Source organism: Macaca fascicularis, chromosome 5, assembly GCF_037993035.2.
Source record: "Macaca fascicularis isolate 582-1 chromosome 5, T2T-MFA8v1.1".
Taxonomy (NCBI): domain Eukaryota; kingdom Metazoa; phylum Chordata; class Mammalia; order Primates; family Cercopithecidae; genus Macaca; species Macaca fascicularis.
Window position 1 is genome coordinate 15,334,889 of NC_088379.1, and position 16,024 is coordinate 15,350,912.

Genomic DNA, 16,024 nt, shown 5'->3' on the forward strand with positions numbered 1-16,024 from the left:
AGAAGTTCATCAGGGTTGGGGGAATGAGGACATGGGGACTGCAATTAATATCTGTGAAATAAGTCTAACAAGCTTTTTATGCCTTTTCCTTGTTATACATTTCACTTATCTGGTTAAACCTGACATTATGGCAATTTCTAACCTTCCCAGTATTTACATTCTTATGTTGACATATTAAAAATGGAATGAGAACGGGCTTATTGAAAATAATTGCAGTTTCAAAATAAACCATCCACTTCGAAGGTTATTCACGCTGCAAGAGCTTATTCATTCTGTAGTTCCTGAGCTAATACCTTTAAAAAAGAGGCCAAATGGGCCCTCAAGACCTCCTTTGGTTTCCTTATAAGCCAAAAACAAGAAACAAACAAACAAAAAACAAGACACATAAAAGCAAAATATATTGTACTGATACCTACACCTTGTCATTAAATATCAAAAAAACCTCAAATACAACTTTACTACACTATGTATAACTGTGCCTTTTGCCAACTTGCTGATACATTTACTCTTTTCTTAATAAAATTTAGAACAGCAATGCCTTGTTTGCTCAGCACTGCTAAGCATTAGTTCTTCCCTATAAGCAAACTTTTCAGATAACTCAAGCTCCCTGAGAATGCCATTTTTTTCTGAACAACTTCCCCTCTCAATTGTACACACCTTAATCTGTATCAAACAAACACAATCCTTAATTGTATGTAATGAACACAATCTAAATCAGCCTAGATCTCAGGCTCTTACTGCACACCACACATCACACTGACCTGTAACACAGTTTATCAGCAATCACAGGCATGGCATAATTGACCTCAGGTATATTTTTATTGCTCTCTTAACTCCTTTTGCTTCTACTTCTCCTTGCTGTTAAGCTGTACTTACAATTTACTCTTTTACTATACACACTTTCCTGAGATAAAGGGCAAGAAATGTCTATTTGATAGAGTATATGGACAAATAGAACTTTGCCATTTATGAGCAAGTTTAATGTTTAGTTCAAGCAGCCAAGGGTGCTGGGAGTCTGACCTCTGAAAAAGTGGGGTGGAGTAATCTTTATCTTTTTCCATATAAATAATAAATAATGGGTATCCAGAGAGAGAATTTTCAGAAGAATGTGTTTTAGCAAGATAGGTCTAACTCCTTCCTCCTTTTATGTAAAGATCTCTAAACAGTCCCTCTCAGATTTCCTAATGTACTAACGTGGGGCTAAACTTCATGAACAGAACCTCCAGGTTCAGTGGCTTAGAAACAATGGCATCTCAAAAGTTTCTCTCTTATGTATAGTCAAGCGGAATTTTCCAAGCTGACCAGCAACTCTGCTCCACAGCGGCATTCAGGGATCCAGGTTCCTTCTCTCTCAAGGCTCTGCCATGATGGGCACCTACTGGGACAAGGTCACTACCTTCTCTGGGTTCCACCTGTGGGAAGGCGACAGAGGAGGTGAGGGGGACTCACCCACGGTCTTAAGAGTCCTGGCCCAATAACGGCATACACCCTTCAATTTACATCCCCTGGGGAGAATGAGTCAGCTGGCCAACAGGTAACGGCAAGAGGGGCTGAAAAATGCAGTCCCCAGCAAGTAGCATGTGCCCAGCTACAACTCTACACAATGGAACAGGAGAGCGGATTTTGCTGGGTAACTAGCAGTCTTTAGGAGGAAAGTATTTTCTTATTTCTATTTTATAGAAGCACTGTAAAATTGCTATACAATTATCTTATTTCAAGTCAATCCAATAAGAAAAAAATCAGACTTACATAAACATTTTAAAGAACTATATTTTAGAGCTGAAATAAGCCTGAGAAATCATTTGGTCAGTGAACACCCTGTGACCAGCAGACATTATTTCATTGACTTGTTCCTATCAGTCTTCCACAGAAGAACAGGGACTTACCTTGTTCATTGCTGATCCCACCACTTAGAACAGTTTCCGACACATAGGAAGTGATTAACAAATCTTTGTTGATAAAAAATAGTTGAAATGAGAATATATAACAATGTAGAGATATTATTTTGTAAATTTATCTCCTCCTCTGCTGAGTTACCAGGAGTGGCAGGATATATTTTGATGGCCCAATTATAGCAAGTTTCTTTCACTTTATTTAAAATGAATATAAAGTCTAAATACAGGCCAAAGTCCACAAGAAAATCTGGACAAGTGTATCAATGACACTTGGTCTTTACACTTATTCTAAAGGAAAACCTAGTAAGGGTCTGGCCTAGGCTGTGCCTTCATTAGATTTTTTTAAAACCAAAGTACTGTCTTGAACTTGACTCCCAGATGTGAAAAATATTTTGTGTGACATTCAAACCACTTGTAAAATGTAAATACCCTCATTTGCTGAGAAATATTAAACGATCTATAATCAAGGCCCAGCCTATTTTTTCCAAAGACAAAATTAAACATTTTGCCACCATTAAGACCAAAACAATAATTCAAATTAAGATAGCTCTACCACTTGTGAATTACAAATAAATTCTTATTATACAGTGGGAAATTCACTCTTCCAAATATAATAGTAAATATTAAAAGAAATTCAGTGACCTTTTTAAAAAAGATTACAAAATTGAATTTATTGAGTTTCACACAAGATGCACTTATAAAATTAGTATTGAATGCCATTATGACAGAAGAAATGAACATAATCCCGAACTCCCAACAGCATCTGCAAAGGAATGGAAATCTTCTGAAAATGACAGCACAGTAACAGAAAAATTCAAGCGGAACTGAAGATCTATCTAAACCATGTTCCTGCTCTGAAATCAGGGTTGTGTTTGGCAAAGCTTTCCCCAAACTATTCCATTCACCATGGCATTGTTCCTTTTGTTGGTAAAGGGAGATGGAAAAAAAATAATAATTCTAAAATGGGGCTCCACTAAAACACACACAAAGCAATTAAAAGCTTTTTCATTTTTAACTTAAATACTTCCTGGTTTCATAAAGGCATGTCCATACACTTTCCTCAACATTAATCTTCAGATTTCTTTAGTTAATACAAAACATTAAAATTCACTTACTTTTTTTGTATTTCAAATGAACAGGTCGGAATATTAAAGCTTGCTTTATATTTCATCCAAGAAACGGAAAAATCACCTAAAAATTGCCTTCTGCATATATACATGCCTGAAACATTTGCATGAGAGCTAAACTTCAAAATCAAAACATCAAAGGAAATAACAGTTAACAGGACCACCTTCTGGACAGTTCTGAAACCAGAAGCTGTAGAAGTTTTACAGAAATGCAAACGGGTTTATCAAGATAAAATGGGGTGGGAAATAACTTGACCTATGATGTAGGCCACAAACCAGTAATTAAGTGGAAACAGAATCTTATCTCAAACAAAACCAAAAGCACTTTTTGGTTGCTGTTCCCAACAGCCATACACAGATGCCTCCCCACACTGACAGCCACCCATACGCCTCAAACACCCATTTACTTTCACACAAAATCCTCTCCAGACCGGGGCCTGCCCCACCGCCAGCACAGGCCCACCCTGACAGTCACATCCCCACAGACACACACCCACAGAACACACACCCTGCCCCAGCACAGGCCCACCCTGACTGTTACATCCCCACAGACACACACCCACAGAACACACACCCTGCCCCAGCACAGGCACACCCTGACAGTCACATCCCCACAGACACACACCCACAGAACACACACCCTGCCCCAGCACAGGCACACCCGCTGTCCACCTAAACAGAAGGACTGATGCATTTGATAAGCCCAAGCAAGATGCTGCTGCCTAACACACTTGGAGCATTTACTTACAGTTAAAATTGACAGTTTTGAATTTTGTACACTGACAATTTTTCAGCCTGTTCAACACCAAATCCTTTTAGCTGTAATAATTTATGAAGCAATTAGTTTTAAAGCAAAACCAGTGAAGTATACCTTAAAGTTAACACTGCTCTGCTTCCTTGGTGTAAAAAGTGCCCTTTTGTAAGGGCATTTATATTTTATCCACCACAATTAAATGACATACAGCTCACATTTTGCTTTAAAGAGTAAACTGAAAAATTATGAAGGGTTTTTCCCAGTAATGCATAACCTTCATTAATTTTTAAAATAAATAAACTGGTTTAGCGTTTTTTGTTTTTGTTTTTGTTTACCCTACAAAATGCTACTATTCATTATGTCTTATTTAAGGTAGCCTTTTATTCTGATTAATCAAGATACATCTTTAAGGGTTATTCTGGTGGTAAGAATATTTATGTTGACTTATGTTTAATTTTTTTTAATGCTTTGGCAGATGTAGTAACTTTTGAAAACTGTTTGTGAAAATAGTATGAGACTGGTAAGGTAATGTCATGGTAAAAGCTTCACAGTTTTCCAGGTATTTCCTTACACTGAAGAGGCCTTGAGGCAAATTCAACATTCTGGAAGCCCAGATTGACAAAGCAAAACAGATTTTGATGTTGCCTTGGTTGGGTCCTGGAAGTGACGCTGCTGCTTGGCCAGGCAGGAGGAAGTTTTATAATCCATCAAGCTTCCCAGAGAGTCAAGGCCGAGGTCGCTCCTGTCTTGTGATCTGACCCTCAGCCAGGCCACATTACTGGAAGAAAGATACTAAGATCTGCTTGCCAATAATAATTTAAGTTTTTAAATAAATATTTAAGTGCCATGTTTAGCATCTGTCTGTCCTGGCAACACAGCATTTGCTGCCCCAGGACCCAGCTTCGTCAGCACATGGAGCCACAGATTCAGTCAATTCGGTTTCCGCAAATTGTGAACCTGTCTATCTCTAACAAATCTTTCTTTGAGGATCTGTGTTTTAATTCAGAATTGTCCTGCGTTATGTCCTTCTCGTCACCATCTGGAGTTGTCAAAAACTGATCGGAGTTGCTCGTCACAAGTAATGGTATGATATTTTCCTTTTGATGAACAGGCTGATTGGTGACAGAGGCAGACAGGTTTTCTTCTGCGGAAAGGCCTGTGATAAAATAGGTCCGTTAAATTAGAGAAAGATTTTCCCCAATGTGCAATAAATAAAAACTTACCAATATAGTGGTGCTGAAAAAAGTGCCCATCATCCATGCTTTTAGATAAAGCAAATGATAACCAAATAGCATGTTGTATAAGCAGCCATCATTTATAATAAAACTTAGAGGCCAATCATCTGTTTGTTCAATTTTATGGAAGGGTATATTACGTTGCTCGTATCACACAAACAATGCCATCACCCAACTGTAGAAAGATCACAACTCCTACAATACGGCTCCTCTCTATATAATCAAGACCTAACATGACTGTTGCCAGTCCTGAAAAATTAACATTTGCTCCAATACGGAACATCAGGGAGTGGGCCAAGAAGACTTTACTACATTCTACCTGTCATCTGCAGTCACTTCAGCTACAGTTGGTTTAGCATCATCATCTCTGGGAAGTACAAACCAGAGGTAAAAACAAACAAACAAACAAAACCCCCAGTGTTTATTTTAGGCCACAGAGATTTTGAAGCCTGGCTTTGGGGACAGCTGGGCTGGGGCCCGGAGCGACTCATCTGAATCATACATTCAATCCACGTAAGAACAGCTTCTTTGAGGCAAAAAAGCCATACCATCAGCTGTACACATTTAAAATGTATAATCTGATGAGTTCTGACATGTGCATACACCTGGTCACACCACTGCCATGATGGAGGTAATGACACATCCAGCTCTCTTGCACTAATTTCCTCTCTCCTGCCCTCACCCCCAGGACTGCTGTCTTTTGTCTCCTTACAATGTGATGAATCTGATGCAGCCTCGAGAGACGGCCCCCTCCCGCTCTTCAGCTTGACTTCAACACCCTCCTGAATGGTCTCTAGTCTGTGTTCTCCTGACCTCCAAGACATTCTGTGCAAACACTCAGACCCTCGTCCTGAATGTACTTCTCATAACATGACCCCTGAGTCAATGGCCCTGCCCTGTAGTACATGCTTAAAGCTTTTATCCCCATTAGACTGGATCTTCCTTGAAAGCAAGACTGATGCTTACTAACTTCTTTTTATATTTTTTGTGGAGATGTGACTCACTAGGTTGCCCAGGCTGGTCTCGAACTCCTGGGCTCAAGCGCTACTTCTGCCTTAGCCTCCCAAAGTGCTGGGATTATTAAAGGCGTGTGCCACCATGCCTGGCCTAACTTCTTAACTAATATGCATAACAAGAGAACACATACAGGCCTCACTATGAATTACCTAGTTGGCTGAAAAAAATACAATCCTTATTACTAACAGTGTTCTTATAATGAAAACAATTATTTCTCAGTGATTATACACATTGTTATTTTACTTTATTTTTGCTTCCTGTTAAGTACACACGATGAGCACAGCCCCACTTTCAGGTAGGACTCCAGTCCAGCCCAAATCTCCTCTCCTCCCTCTTTCTGAAGCACACTCCACACTTGCCATATTGAGCTGCTAGTTCTCCAGATGCTTTTCCAGGCCTCCATGATCTAACTCATGCTGGCCCTTCTGGAATGCCCTTTCCACCAGCCTGCCCTAGGCCAGTTTCATCCTTCAAGCTTTTAGTTTAGAAGAACCCTCTCCTGTCCCTCCAAACCCTCTGCTCACCTATTTGGACCCCTGTAATTACATGAGGTCTTGAAGGACATCCTTTATTTATTTTTCTATCTTCAGCATCTCCTCTAATACCTGGTACACAATTGTTCCACACATTTAAAAATACATCATTTAAACTAAAAGTCATATGAACAAACACCTTTGTGAACAGGGAACTGCCACCTAACAACAAAAATTAAGTCAGTGTCCCAGTTCTTCCTCCAAATCTTCCAGCCCAGAAACCTTGGAATCATCCTGAACTCTCTTATTCTTCTCACACTGCGTAACTTCCTCATCAGCAAATACTTCACACAAACCTCCCAGGTCTATCCGGAACCTGGCCAGGTTTCCCTGCTCACACTGCCTACCCGGCTCCTGGCCAGGTAGCTGCCTCTCTGGTCCCACCCCTCTGGAGTTTATTTTCCACAAAGCTTGAGAATGATCCTTTTAAAATGTCAGCTGCTCCATGCCACTGCTCCGCTCAAAGCCCCACAACAGCCCCCTTCCACCTGGAGTCAAAGCCAAGGTCCTCGTAACAGCCTGCAGCCCTCCATGGCCCCCAAAACCCCCTCTCCAGTCCTTTTCCCTGGGAATGGGCCACTGCAGCCACCTTGCTTTTAATGTCCTTTGATGCACCAAGCCTCTTCCTGCTGGGCCTCTGACTGGGAGCTGCTCCTGGAAGGCTGGATGTGCCGTCCTCAGGCTCCAGGACTCTGTGCAGTGCCATCTCCTCACACTTGGGGGAGCATCCAACTCCCTGTTGTACTTCCCTTTCCCCGTCCTGCTTTGTTTTCTCCGCAGTTCCCCGTCACTTGACATAGTGCATATTTATTTCTCTCTACCCCTCTTCCCGACAATCTAGAACAAGCTCCACAGGAGCAGAGAATTGCCTTTCCACCCCACTGCTGTATCCACTGGAGCTGACGTGTCACAGGTGCTCAATACTGAACAGCGAATGAGTAAATGGAAAACTCAGAACACTGGGCCAGGTATATATGCGATGGGATCTAAAACACAACCATTAAAAGACCAAAAAACCTAGGCAAAGTGAAACCAATCTTTAAAGCGTTGCTTAACATTGATCGAACTGTGATTTAACTATTTGAAAATGATCCAGGGAAGTGAAGAAAGGGACCAAACCTACCTTGAGAGGGTTTACATTTGTTCTGTGATTTACTGGACGGCTTGCCTGGAGTGCAGGCTGGGGGAGGATTCGACAGCTTCTCTTCCATTTTGGCTTCTTTCACATACTGGCACGATTTCCCCAACAGCACAATGCTATTAAGTACTTTCAGGGATATCAACCTAAAAACAGAAACAAAACAAACCATATCCGTTGGAATTCATCTAAATCCCTGTGAATGCTCATGGCTAAGGAGAAGGCAGGGGGCATGGGATGGGGACAGGTCAGGGATTTCGAGGAATTTACACAAATCTTGAGTTTTCTGAGGCTTCTTTGCCACAAAGAAAAGCTTCGGAATTCCTTAGTGTTCTTCTTTTTTTTTTTTGAGACAAGAGTCTCACTCTGTCACCCAGGCTGGAGTGCAGTGGCGCAATCTCGGCTCACTGCAACCTCCGCCTCCTGGGTTCAAGCAATTCTTGGCCTCACCCTCCTGAGTAGCTGGGATTACAGGCATCCACCACCACACCTGGCTATTTTTGTATTTTTAGTAGAGACGGGGTTTCACCATGTTGGCCAGGGTGGTCTCGAACTCCTGACCTTGTGATCCACCTGCCTCAGCCTCCCAAAGTGCTGGGATTACAGATGTGAGCACCACGCCTGGCCTCCTTAGTTCTCTTATAAGAAATTACACGACTTAGAAATTTTTCCTGGTATTAAACATTTTAACATTTATTCTTTTATTATACAACAAATACATTTAGCACATGCAGATGAACAAAAAAAAAATAATAAAATTACACGATTCCACACCCTTATGATAATCACTGTGACATTTAGTATGTTATCTTTCAGTTGCTTTCTCTGAGTACGCCTCCATTTGTACTTTCTTGCTGTATAGAAACAGGGTCTATTTTACAAGGCAGTAGGCGAGGGGAGTCAGGAGACAGAGCATGGACTCTGGGGTGAAGTGTGTTGGTGTGGAGTCCTGAGTCCACTGCTTAGAACCTGTGTGCACCTGGGCAAGCTACTCAAGCAGCTAATCTGGAAAGGAGAGCACTCAGGTAAGGTGCTCAGACCAGTGCCTGGCACACAGAAATGGCAAGCAATTTTGTTACTCTTGTTGTTATTTATATAACAATGTATCATGAATATTTTTCCATATCAGTTAATGTTCCTCAGTGACATTATTTTAAATGGCCTTATAACATCACTGTATGGGTTATCAAATAACCAAGCCCCAAACAACTCTTATTTCTGGATATTTAGATTATTTTCAATATTTTGCTTCTACTAAAAAGTTTCTGATTAAGAAAACATGTTAAATCTGTATTTCCTTAGGATACCTAGATACTTATGACTACAGAAATAAAATTTCTGGGTCAAAGAATATGAATATTTTAAGGCATTCAATATAAATCTGGAAAAAATTATGGGAAGAAAAAAGTCTCGCATTAACTTCAATGCCAGTTTTACAGCCAGTGAAGAAGCTGGTTTTCTTTTTTTTTTCAAGAGACAGTCTTGCATTGTCACCCAGGCTGTGGTGCAGTGGCATGATCATGGCTCACTGCAGCCTTGAACTCCTGGGCTTAAGCAATCTCCCACCTCAGCCTCCTGTACAGCTGGGACCACAGGCATATGCCACCACGCCCAGCTAATTTTCTTTTTTGTAGATCTGGGGTCTTGCTATGTTGCCCAGGTTGGTCTCAAACTCTTGGGCTCAAGCAATCCTCCCACCCCAGCCTCCCAAAGTGCTGGGGCTACAGGCATGAGCCATCATGCCATTTTCTGCTCAGCTCCTTTCGTGGTCTCCGCTTCCCGGGCCCTCTGCCCCCATGACTGCCTATGGACTACTGTAGCTGCCTGGCGCCTGCTGTTCCTCCACCAGGCCTGTGTCCCTGTGCCCTTCTGCTAAGCCTATGCTTTTCCCAGGTGGCTGCACAGCTCCCTTCCTTACTGAAACACCAGCTGACCAGAGAGGCCTGCCCTGGCCACCCTCTCTAGGCAGGCTGCGTCTGCCTCTCCCATTCATCTCCTCATACTATTGTGCTTTTCTTCCTAACGATTCCTACCAACTGTCAATAGAGTGACTTGCTTTTCTAGTTGTTGTCTATTTGTTGTCTGGAATTTCTGTGACACCAAGGCAGGGCACTTGTCTGGCTTCTTTTTGGCCAAGCCCTAGACCAGCCCAGGCCCAGGCCCTGCTGCTGAGCAGCTGCTCCCTGAGGAGCGCTGAGCAGAGCAGTAATGGCGGAGGCTGGCAAGTCCTCCCACTTTAGCTGGCAAGAGTGAGTCTGGAGGGAAAGACGATAAACCGGGTGTAGTGGGGAAAAACCTCAGCATTTTATGTCAGGAGGTCCAACTGAATTCTGATTTTATTTTTTTAACTGAAGACAGATTCTTGGGTTTGGTGCAGTTAATTGATAAAGAAGGCATGGACAAGGTAGTTTTGAGAAAGTTTCTGAAGGAGAAGAGGATAATTTAGGAATTATCCTGAGATGAGGATTAGAGTAGATGAATAAAGTAGAAAAGTGAGCAGATCTGTCTGGCTGTGCTATCCAGGTGCAGAAGTGAAGCAACATGGGGAGGGAGGCGACACTGGAGGCTGGGGGCACCGGTACCCTGAATTCTAAGTAACTCAAGATTAAAGTACATCCCCCTTGGTGAACTATGCACAGGCAACTGTAACTAAACAAAGGTTTTCAGATGTAGCATATACATGCTTCATTTCGTGATTATTATGTAAAAAATACTAGAATATTAGATTGTCAAACAATTATTCCCACTGAGATGACAGCAATACCACTTGGTAAGCACAGCACAATGTTAAAAACGTTGAGGTGCGGTGTGAGACTCTACATTAGAAAAGGAAGGTCTTAATGTTATTTAATGTCAAAAAACGAAAAGAGTTACCTTAATCTAGTAAACTATTCATATACTCATTCAAACAAAAAATAGGCAATGCTGTACAGTGTGATCAGAACCTCCCCTCATGTGTGAAACACTGAAATGACCTACATGCAGCTCTGCAGGACACCGGCCTGAGCCAGGCACCGCAGGAGCTGGGAAGCAGGCCCATGACTCAGGATACTTGGTGGAGAGGTGGAAAGTGCAGACAGTAAGTGACTATTCCTATGCTACTTCAACAGAAGCTTCCTGAGCACGTGCCAGGTAGTGTGCTAAGCCCTGGGCAGGAAACAATGTGAAAAACACACTAAAAAAACCATGAAACTGGAACACTAAGCAAATCCACTGCTCAAACTGTGACTGCTATGCTTACCCTCCAACCTTTCTCCTCTGGAGGGTTAAAGTTCGACCTCTCTCAGACCACCCACCGCTCCCTGAGTGAAGCTCCTGACACACACCACCTAAGTGAGGGTGGAACAGGTTTCCCATTTCATTTTTCAGTAAGTTAACTGAATGCCAGGTCTGGTTACTTTATCATTGTTCACTTCTTGAGAAAAGTAACAATGGCAAAATCATCATTTTATATTGTTATTTTCTTCATACCATTTATTTCTATCTTAGTTAGTTGTTAATTTACTGTATGTCTCCCCCAACTAAAATGTAAGATCATGAGACCAACAAACCTGCAGATGGATTCCACTGGTCACAGAAAACCTATGCTTGTGCATTACATTTGGTTTTATGTGATGCCCGCCTACAGTGTGCTGAACAATTCAATGTGGCAAACATACTGGAGGGTCAAAGATGTTTTTAAATATGAAAACATGTCTGCAATGGCAGGCTTTTATTCATCAAAAAAATGTGAGTGAAACCTAAATCTTAAGCAAAAAGCGCTTTAAGATTTTGCTAAAAATTAAAATAAAATCTAAAGTACTATTAATACTACTACCAAATAGCAGTGTAGTTAATCTAACCAAGTTACAAATAAATACACTGGGAGGTATAGCTATTGAAAAGAAACCCCCAGCATAGATTGGGAGTAGTATGATTGAGATGCTATTAACTTCCATTACATCTTGCATTTATGCTTTACTATATAGCCAAAAACATATTCAAGAATAATCTTACCCAAAATAGAAGAGTATGACACAGGCATAAGACAGGATTCCTTGCACTTTAATTGAGCTTGTTACAACTCTGATGAGCTAGCCAGAAACAAACCAACAAAAACACACAAACAGAACACACAACCACAGAATTATTAGTTAATACTTAAAAAGATTTCACCATGCTGACTTTAACATTTTAGGCATAAATCTATGGCCTTTGTCTAAAAATCCAAGAAGGCAAATTTGTCGATTTGTATCAAAATCTGCCTGCTTGTGAAACCCGTGGTACATTTGGATTGGTTCAAGCAAATCTGGGATGTCTGTGGCTCGTGCAACAGTTTCACTCTTGTGGACTCTCTGAGGTCCGCCCTATACCTAGGTCATGAATGACACATGTACTTATACCTCATAGAGATGCAAAGCAGCTGATTTTTATAAAATATTATTCTGCAAAGTACAAATGATTTCATCTTGCTACATGTGTCCACACCAGAACTAGAATCATTGGGTGGGCGTTTCCTTATTCCTGTTCCACCCCACCCCGGCCACGCCCCGTCCTTTCTTCTTTGACTCTTTTAAGAACCACCAGTAACTCACAGGGAACACAGGAAAAATGGAACCTTAAAAGTTTTGTATTTAGAAAAACTAAACACTATTAAAAAATTAATTAAACATTGAAACATTTCTCTCTTTTGGATAGTTATAGTTAAATACCCATTTTCTTACTTCTTTCACAGAAATAAAGGAATAACAGCGTTATCCTTGGAAGTCTGCTGAATAAATCTGGTGAAATCAGTTAAAGGAAAATGTCCACACATTATAAGTGCAGCTGTGCCCATATGTTAAAAGAGAAAGAGGGACTTAGGGAGAAGTGGTCTTATCTAGTAATGTCAAGTTATCAAATGTCTATTAGAGTATCTTAAATAAACATCACAGTACACATTTAAAAAGACATTTACAAATGCTTTTAATAAAAGAACAATTGGGAAGAGGTGTGGCAATGGATTGTCATATGTTCAATAAACTCTAACTATGAGAAAAGTGACAATGGAAGCCCTCAACTGTGTCACTGTCTCTAACAGGGTAATGTCTACTGTATAGGCATTTGTGACTGAAGTTAACACAACTCTAGGATTTTATTCATTAATATGAAAGGCAAACCAATGATCACATTTAAGGCTTAAATACACCCTTATCTAGCATATTATCAGTTAACTTTTACTCAGTCTAATTTCCATGAGACTTTAATACACAATTTTTCTTTTTTCAGATATAAAATCATTTTAGGACCTAACGTAACGCTTAGAAGAAAAAATTGCCATCCTTGTACCTTAATTAAAGAATTAACTTGTCACAGAGGCCTTGGTATATTTCTCAAGGCTCCTGGATGCTTGCCAAAGCTGTGGCACACAACGAAGCTCTGTGAGCAAAGTGCTGTGGAAGGAAGCCCACTAGATCTCTGCCTAACTATACAACCCCCTTTCAGCACACTGGAGGTGTTCCAAAAGTGTTTTGTCAATTATTAATTATTCATAAATATTTTGTTATAACAGCCATAAACACTCATTTAAAGAATAAAACAAAGACTGAAGAAAAATTTTTAAATACTGAATCAAAAAAGTTCATACTAATTATGAATTTTCTGACAAGTAAGTTACTAGACAAATAAGTCAATTATTAGTTGGCAAAGCAGGATCATATTTAAATCCAATCATTTGACCAATCCTTACCAAAAAAAAAAAAAAAATCAGGCCATGTAGGTTTATCCCTATACTTGTACGTTTCATATTTCTAGTTGTAGTAAACAAATGCAGAAATATTTAATATTCTATTTTATCAATCTCTTAAGCCCTTAACAAACAATTTTATTATTTGGAAGCCTCCATTTTTCTGAAATTCTAGTTCCTTTTCCCAAGCAAAAGAAAGCTATATTATTATGTAATAAGCAAGCTATTAATATAATTAAAAATGTTTTAAAAATTAAACATTTTTAATTATATTAAAAATTAATGTGGTTATCTGTAAAATCACACTGAAATTTAAATAGCATTAAGCCTATTAATCATCTGTCATCTAAAAAAAGTCAAGGAAGCTGGTCTAAAATATAGCTGGTATGATCTTCCCTTTCTTTACACACTTCTTAGTTGATCTGCATGAGACTGCAGCTATAGAAATCTAGATATCCTCTGGCAAAAAAGACAGTTGCGGTTTTTTTTGTTTTTTTTTGAGACAGAGTGTTGCTCTTGTCGCCTGGGCTGGAGAGCAGTGATGCGATCTTGGCTTACTGCAACCTTCCCTCCCAGGTTCAAGTGATTCTCCTGCCTCAGCCTGCGAAGTAGCTGAGATTACAGGCGCCCACTACAGGCACCCACCACCACGCCCAGTTAATTTTTGTATTTTTAGCAGAGATAGGGTTTCACCAAGTTAGCCAGGCTGGTCTCAAACTCCTGACCTCAGGTGATCTCCCCGCCTCACCTTCCCAAAGTGCTGGGATTACAGGCATGAGCCACTGTGCCTGGCTGGTTGCATCTGTTTTGATGTTAGAATAGATAGTCAAGAAAGAACATAATCAAATACAAGTGCAGCCAGCAAATATTTTTCTTTTTTTCTTTTTTTTTGCCTCAGCCTCCTGAGTAGCTAGCACTACAAGTGCACGCCACTAAGCCAGGCTAAACAAATCCTCTTAATTAACATTATTATAGCCTAATGTTGCTAGAAACTATTTGCAAGCCTGTTCTGGGCAATTCATTAAAATATTCCAAGTTGATGACTTGTTGAGGGTTGATTTAGTAAGTTTCAGTAGTATTTTTGAAAAAAATACTATTTCTTGAGTATAAGAGCAGGAATTTTCATTGCAAAAAGTCTGGACAATTTTTTAAAAGTATTAATTACCACTGATAGAGAATATGTCTTCATTTGGGCACACCATAATTTATTTAACCTATTTTGCTTGCTTCTAAAGTTTATTACAAATGTCATTGAAATGCAAAGCTGTGCCCACAAATCACTGTGTGTCTTTTATAACTATTTCCTTAGGATAATTTCTAGAAATGAAATAACTGAATTAAAGCATGATACTGTCACATTGCCTTGTAGAAAAATACTGGATTAATTTATACTCCCACCAACACGTGTTACAGTGGCCACGTTAATGCCCATGCTCAGGTATTTCCATTAAAAAATATTTTTACTAAATGAATAAGCAAAACAGAGTGTTCTCATTGTTAGGAAAGCCATTTACATAAAACAGCTTAGCGTCACTTATCTATTGGATGGCTCAACCAATAGATATTTGGATATATAAGCTATTGCTATAATTTAAAACAAAATTTTCTTCCAAGTTATTTACCCTTAATTTTTATTTCAAGTCCTTTTGAAACAATCATATTAATAATCCATTTATTAATATTCTATAATGATGGCTTTGTTACAAAAAACATTAAAAAGTATGCACTTACTAAAACAGCTAGTGGGAGAGGAATAAAGCCCATCCTCCGTGCTACAGAGTCGCTGTAATCAGTGTATGCCTGAACAGAGAGGAGCAAAAGATTCAGATTTATGGGATTTAAACAGCATTTTAAAAGTACTATTCACTTATTAGCAGCAAATGTTCTAACCAGGTGAGGCTATGGAGCAAGAACAGAATGTGGCACTTATAAAATGACGTGCAAATCCAAATGTTCACAAGTCTTAAATACAAAGCTGAATAACTTAAAATGCTGCAAAGAGCATACACTACTTAATGTTAAATATTACTATTATTCTTAATCTGTAAATGTTTATTTAGTGTTGAGAACAGAGATAAGTAGGCAGTTTATGTAGCTTTCCTTTAGTTAATATTTCATGCTAAATTAAGCATTATTCAGTTAATTTCAGACTATGCCTTTGTTAATTTTGGATTATGCCCTTGATAAATGCTCACATTTTTCTGTCGGCTGCTAACAAGGTCAAAAGCAAGACTGGCTCTATATTCACTGTAGACCTAAAGACAAATAAGAATGAAATATTAAGTAATATAGTAAAAATATATCATGCAGAAAGACTTAGATTTTATTAATGAAAACGTTTAATAATTAACCAGGAACAAGTGCTAATAACCAAGCAGACATCTGGGCATAATTTCCCTATTTGTTTTCCTACAGTAAAGGTAAAAAGTAACCTTAATTCCCGTGAACTCTTAACATTCATAGATCTTTTAAAAGTTTTTCTTTAAAGGGGAATAAATATCCAATGACTATGATCCTGAGAGTTTGGAATTTGGGGAAGAGTGACTATTTTAAGTAGTGTAATGTATATAAAATAATTTTGAAATTTTAAATTAAATGAATAGTTTTAAAAAATTACTGTT

The 16,024-nt window shown here is 39.4% G+C and overlaps 1 protein-coding gene across 7 annotated transcripts in view; it reads right to left on the reverse strand.

Moving 5' to 3' along the window:
- Positions 1-2,538: 2,538 nt before the first annotated feature.
- The window catches only part of TAPT1 (transmembrane anterior posterior transformation 1), a 66,603-nt gene continuing 53,117 nt past the window's right edge, over positions 2,539-16,024 (reverse strand). For 5 of the 7 annotated variants that reach the window (XM_005554528.5, XM_074039447.1, XM_074039450.1 and 2 more), the window contains 5 exons: positions 15,599-15,658; positions 15,135-15,203; positions 11,696-11,772; positions 7,685-7,845; positions 2,539-4,932 (listed from right to left, as the gene is read on the reverse strand). In XM_005554528.5, coding sequence (XP_005554585.3) covers positions 4,703-4,932; positions 7,685-7,845; positions 11,696-11,772; positions 15,135-15,203; positions 15,599-15,658 — 597 coding nt within the window. In that variant the 3' untranslated portion in view covers positions 2,539-4,702. The remainder of the gene's footprint in view (positions 4,933-7,684; positions 7,846-11,695; positions 11,773-15,134; positions 15,204-15,598; positions 15,659-16,024) is intronic. The other 2 variants (XR_012434712.1, XR_012434713.1) reach the window with 1 other exon arrangement.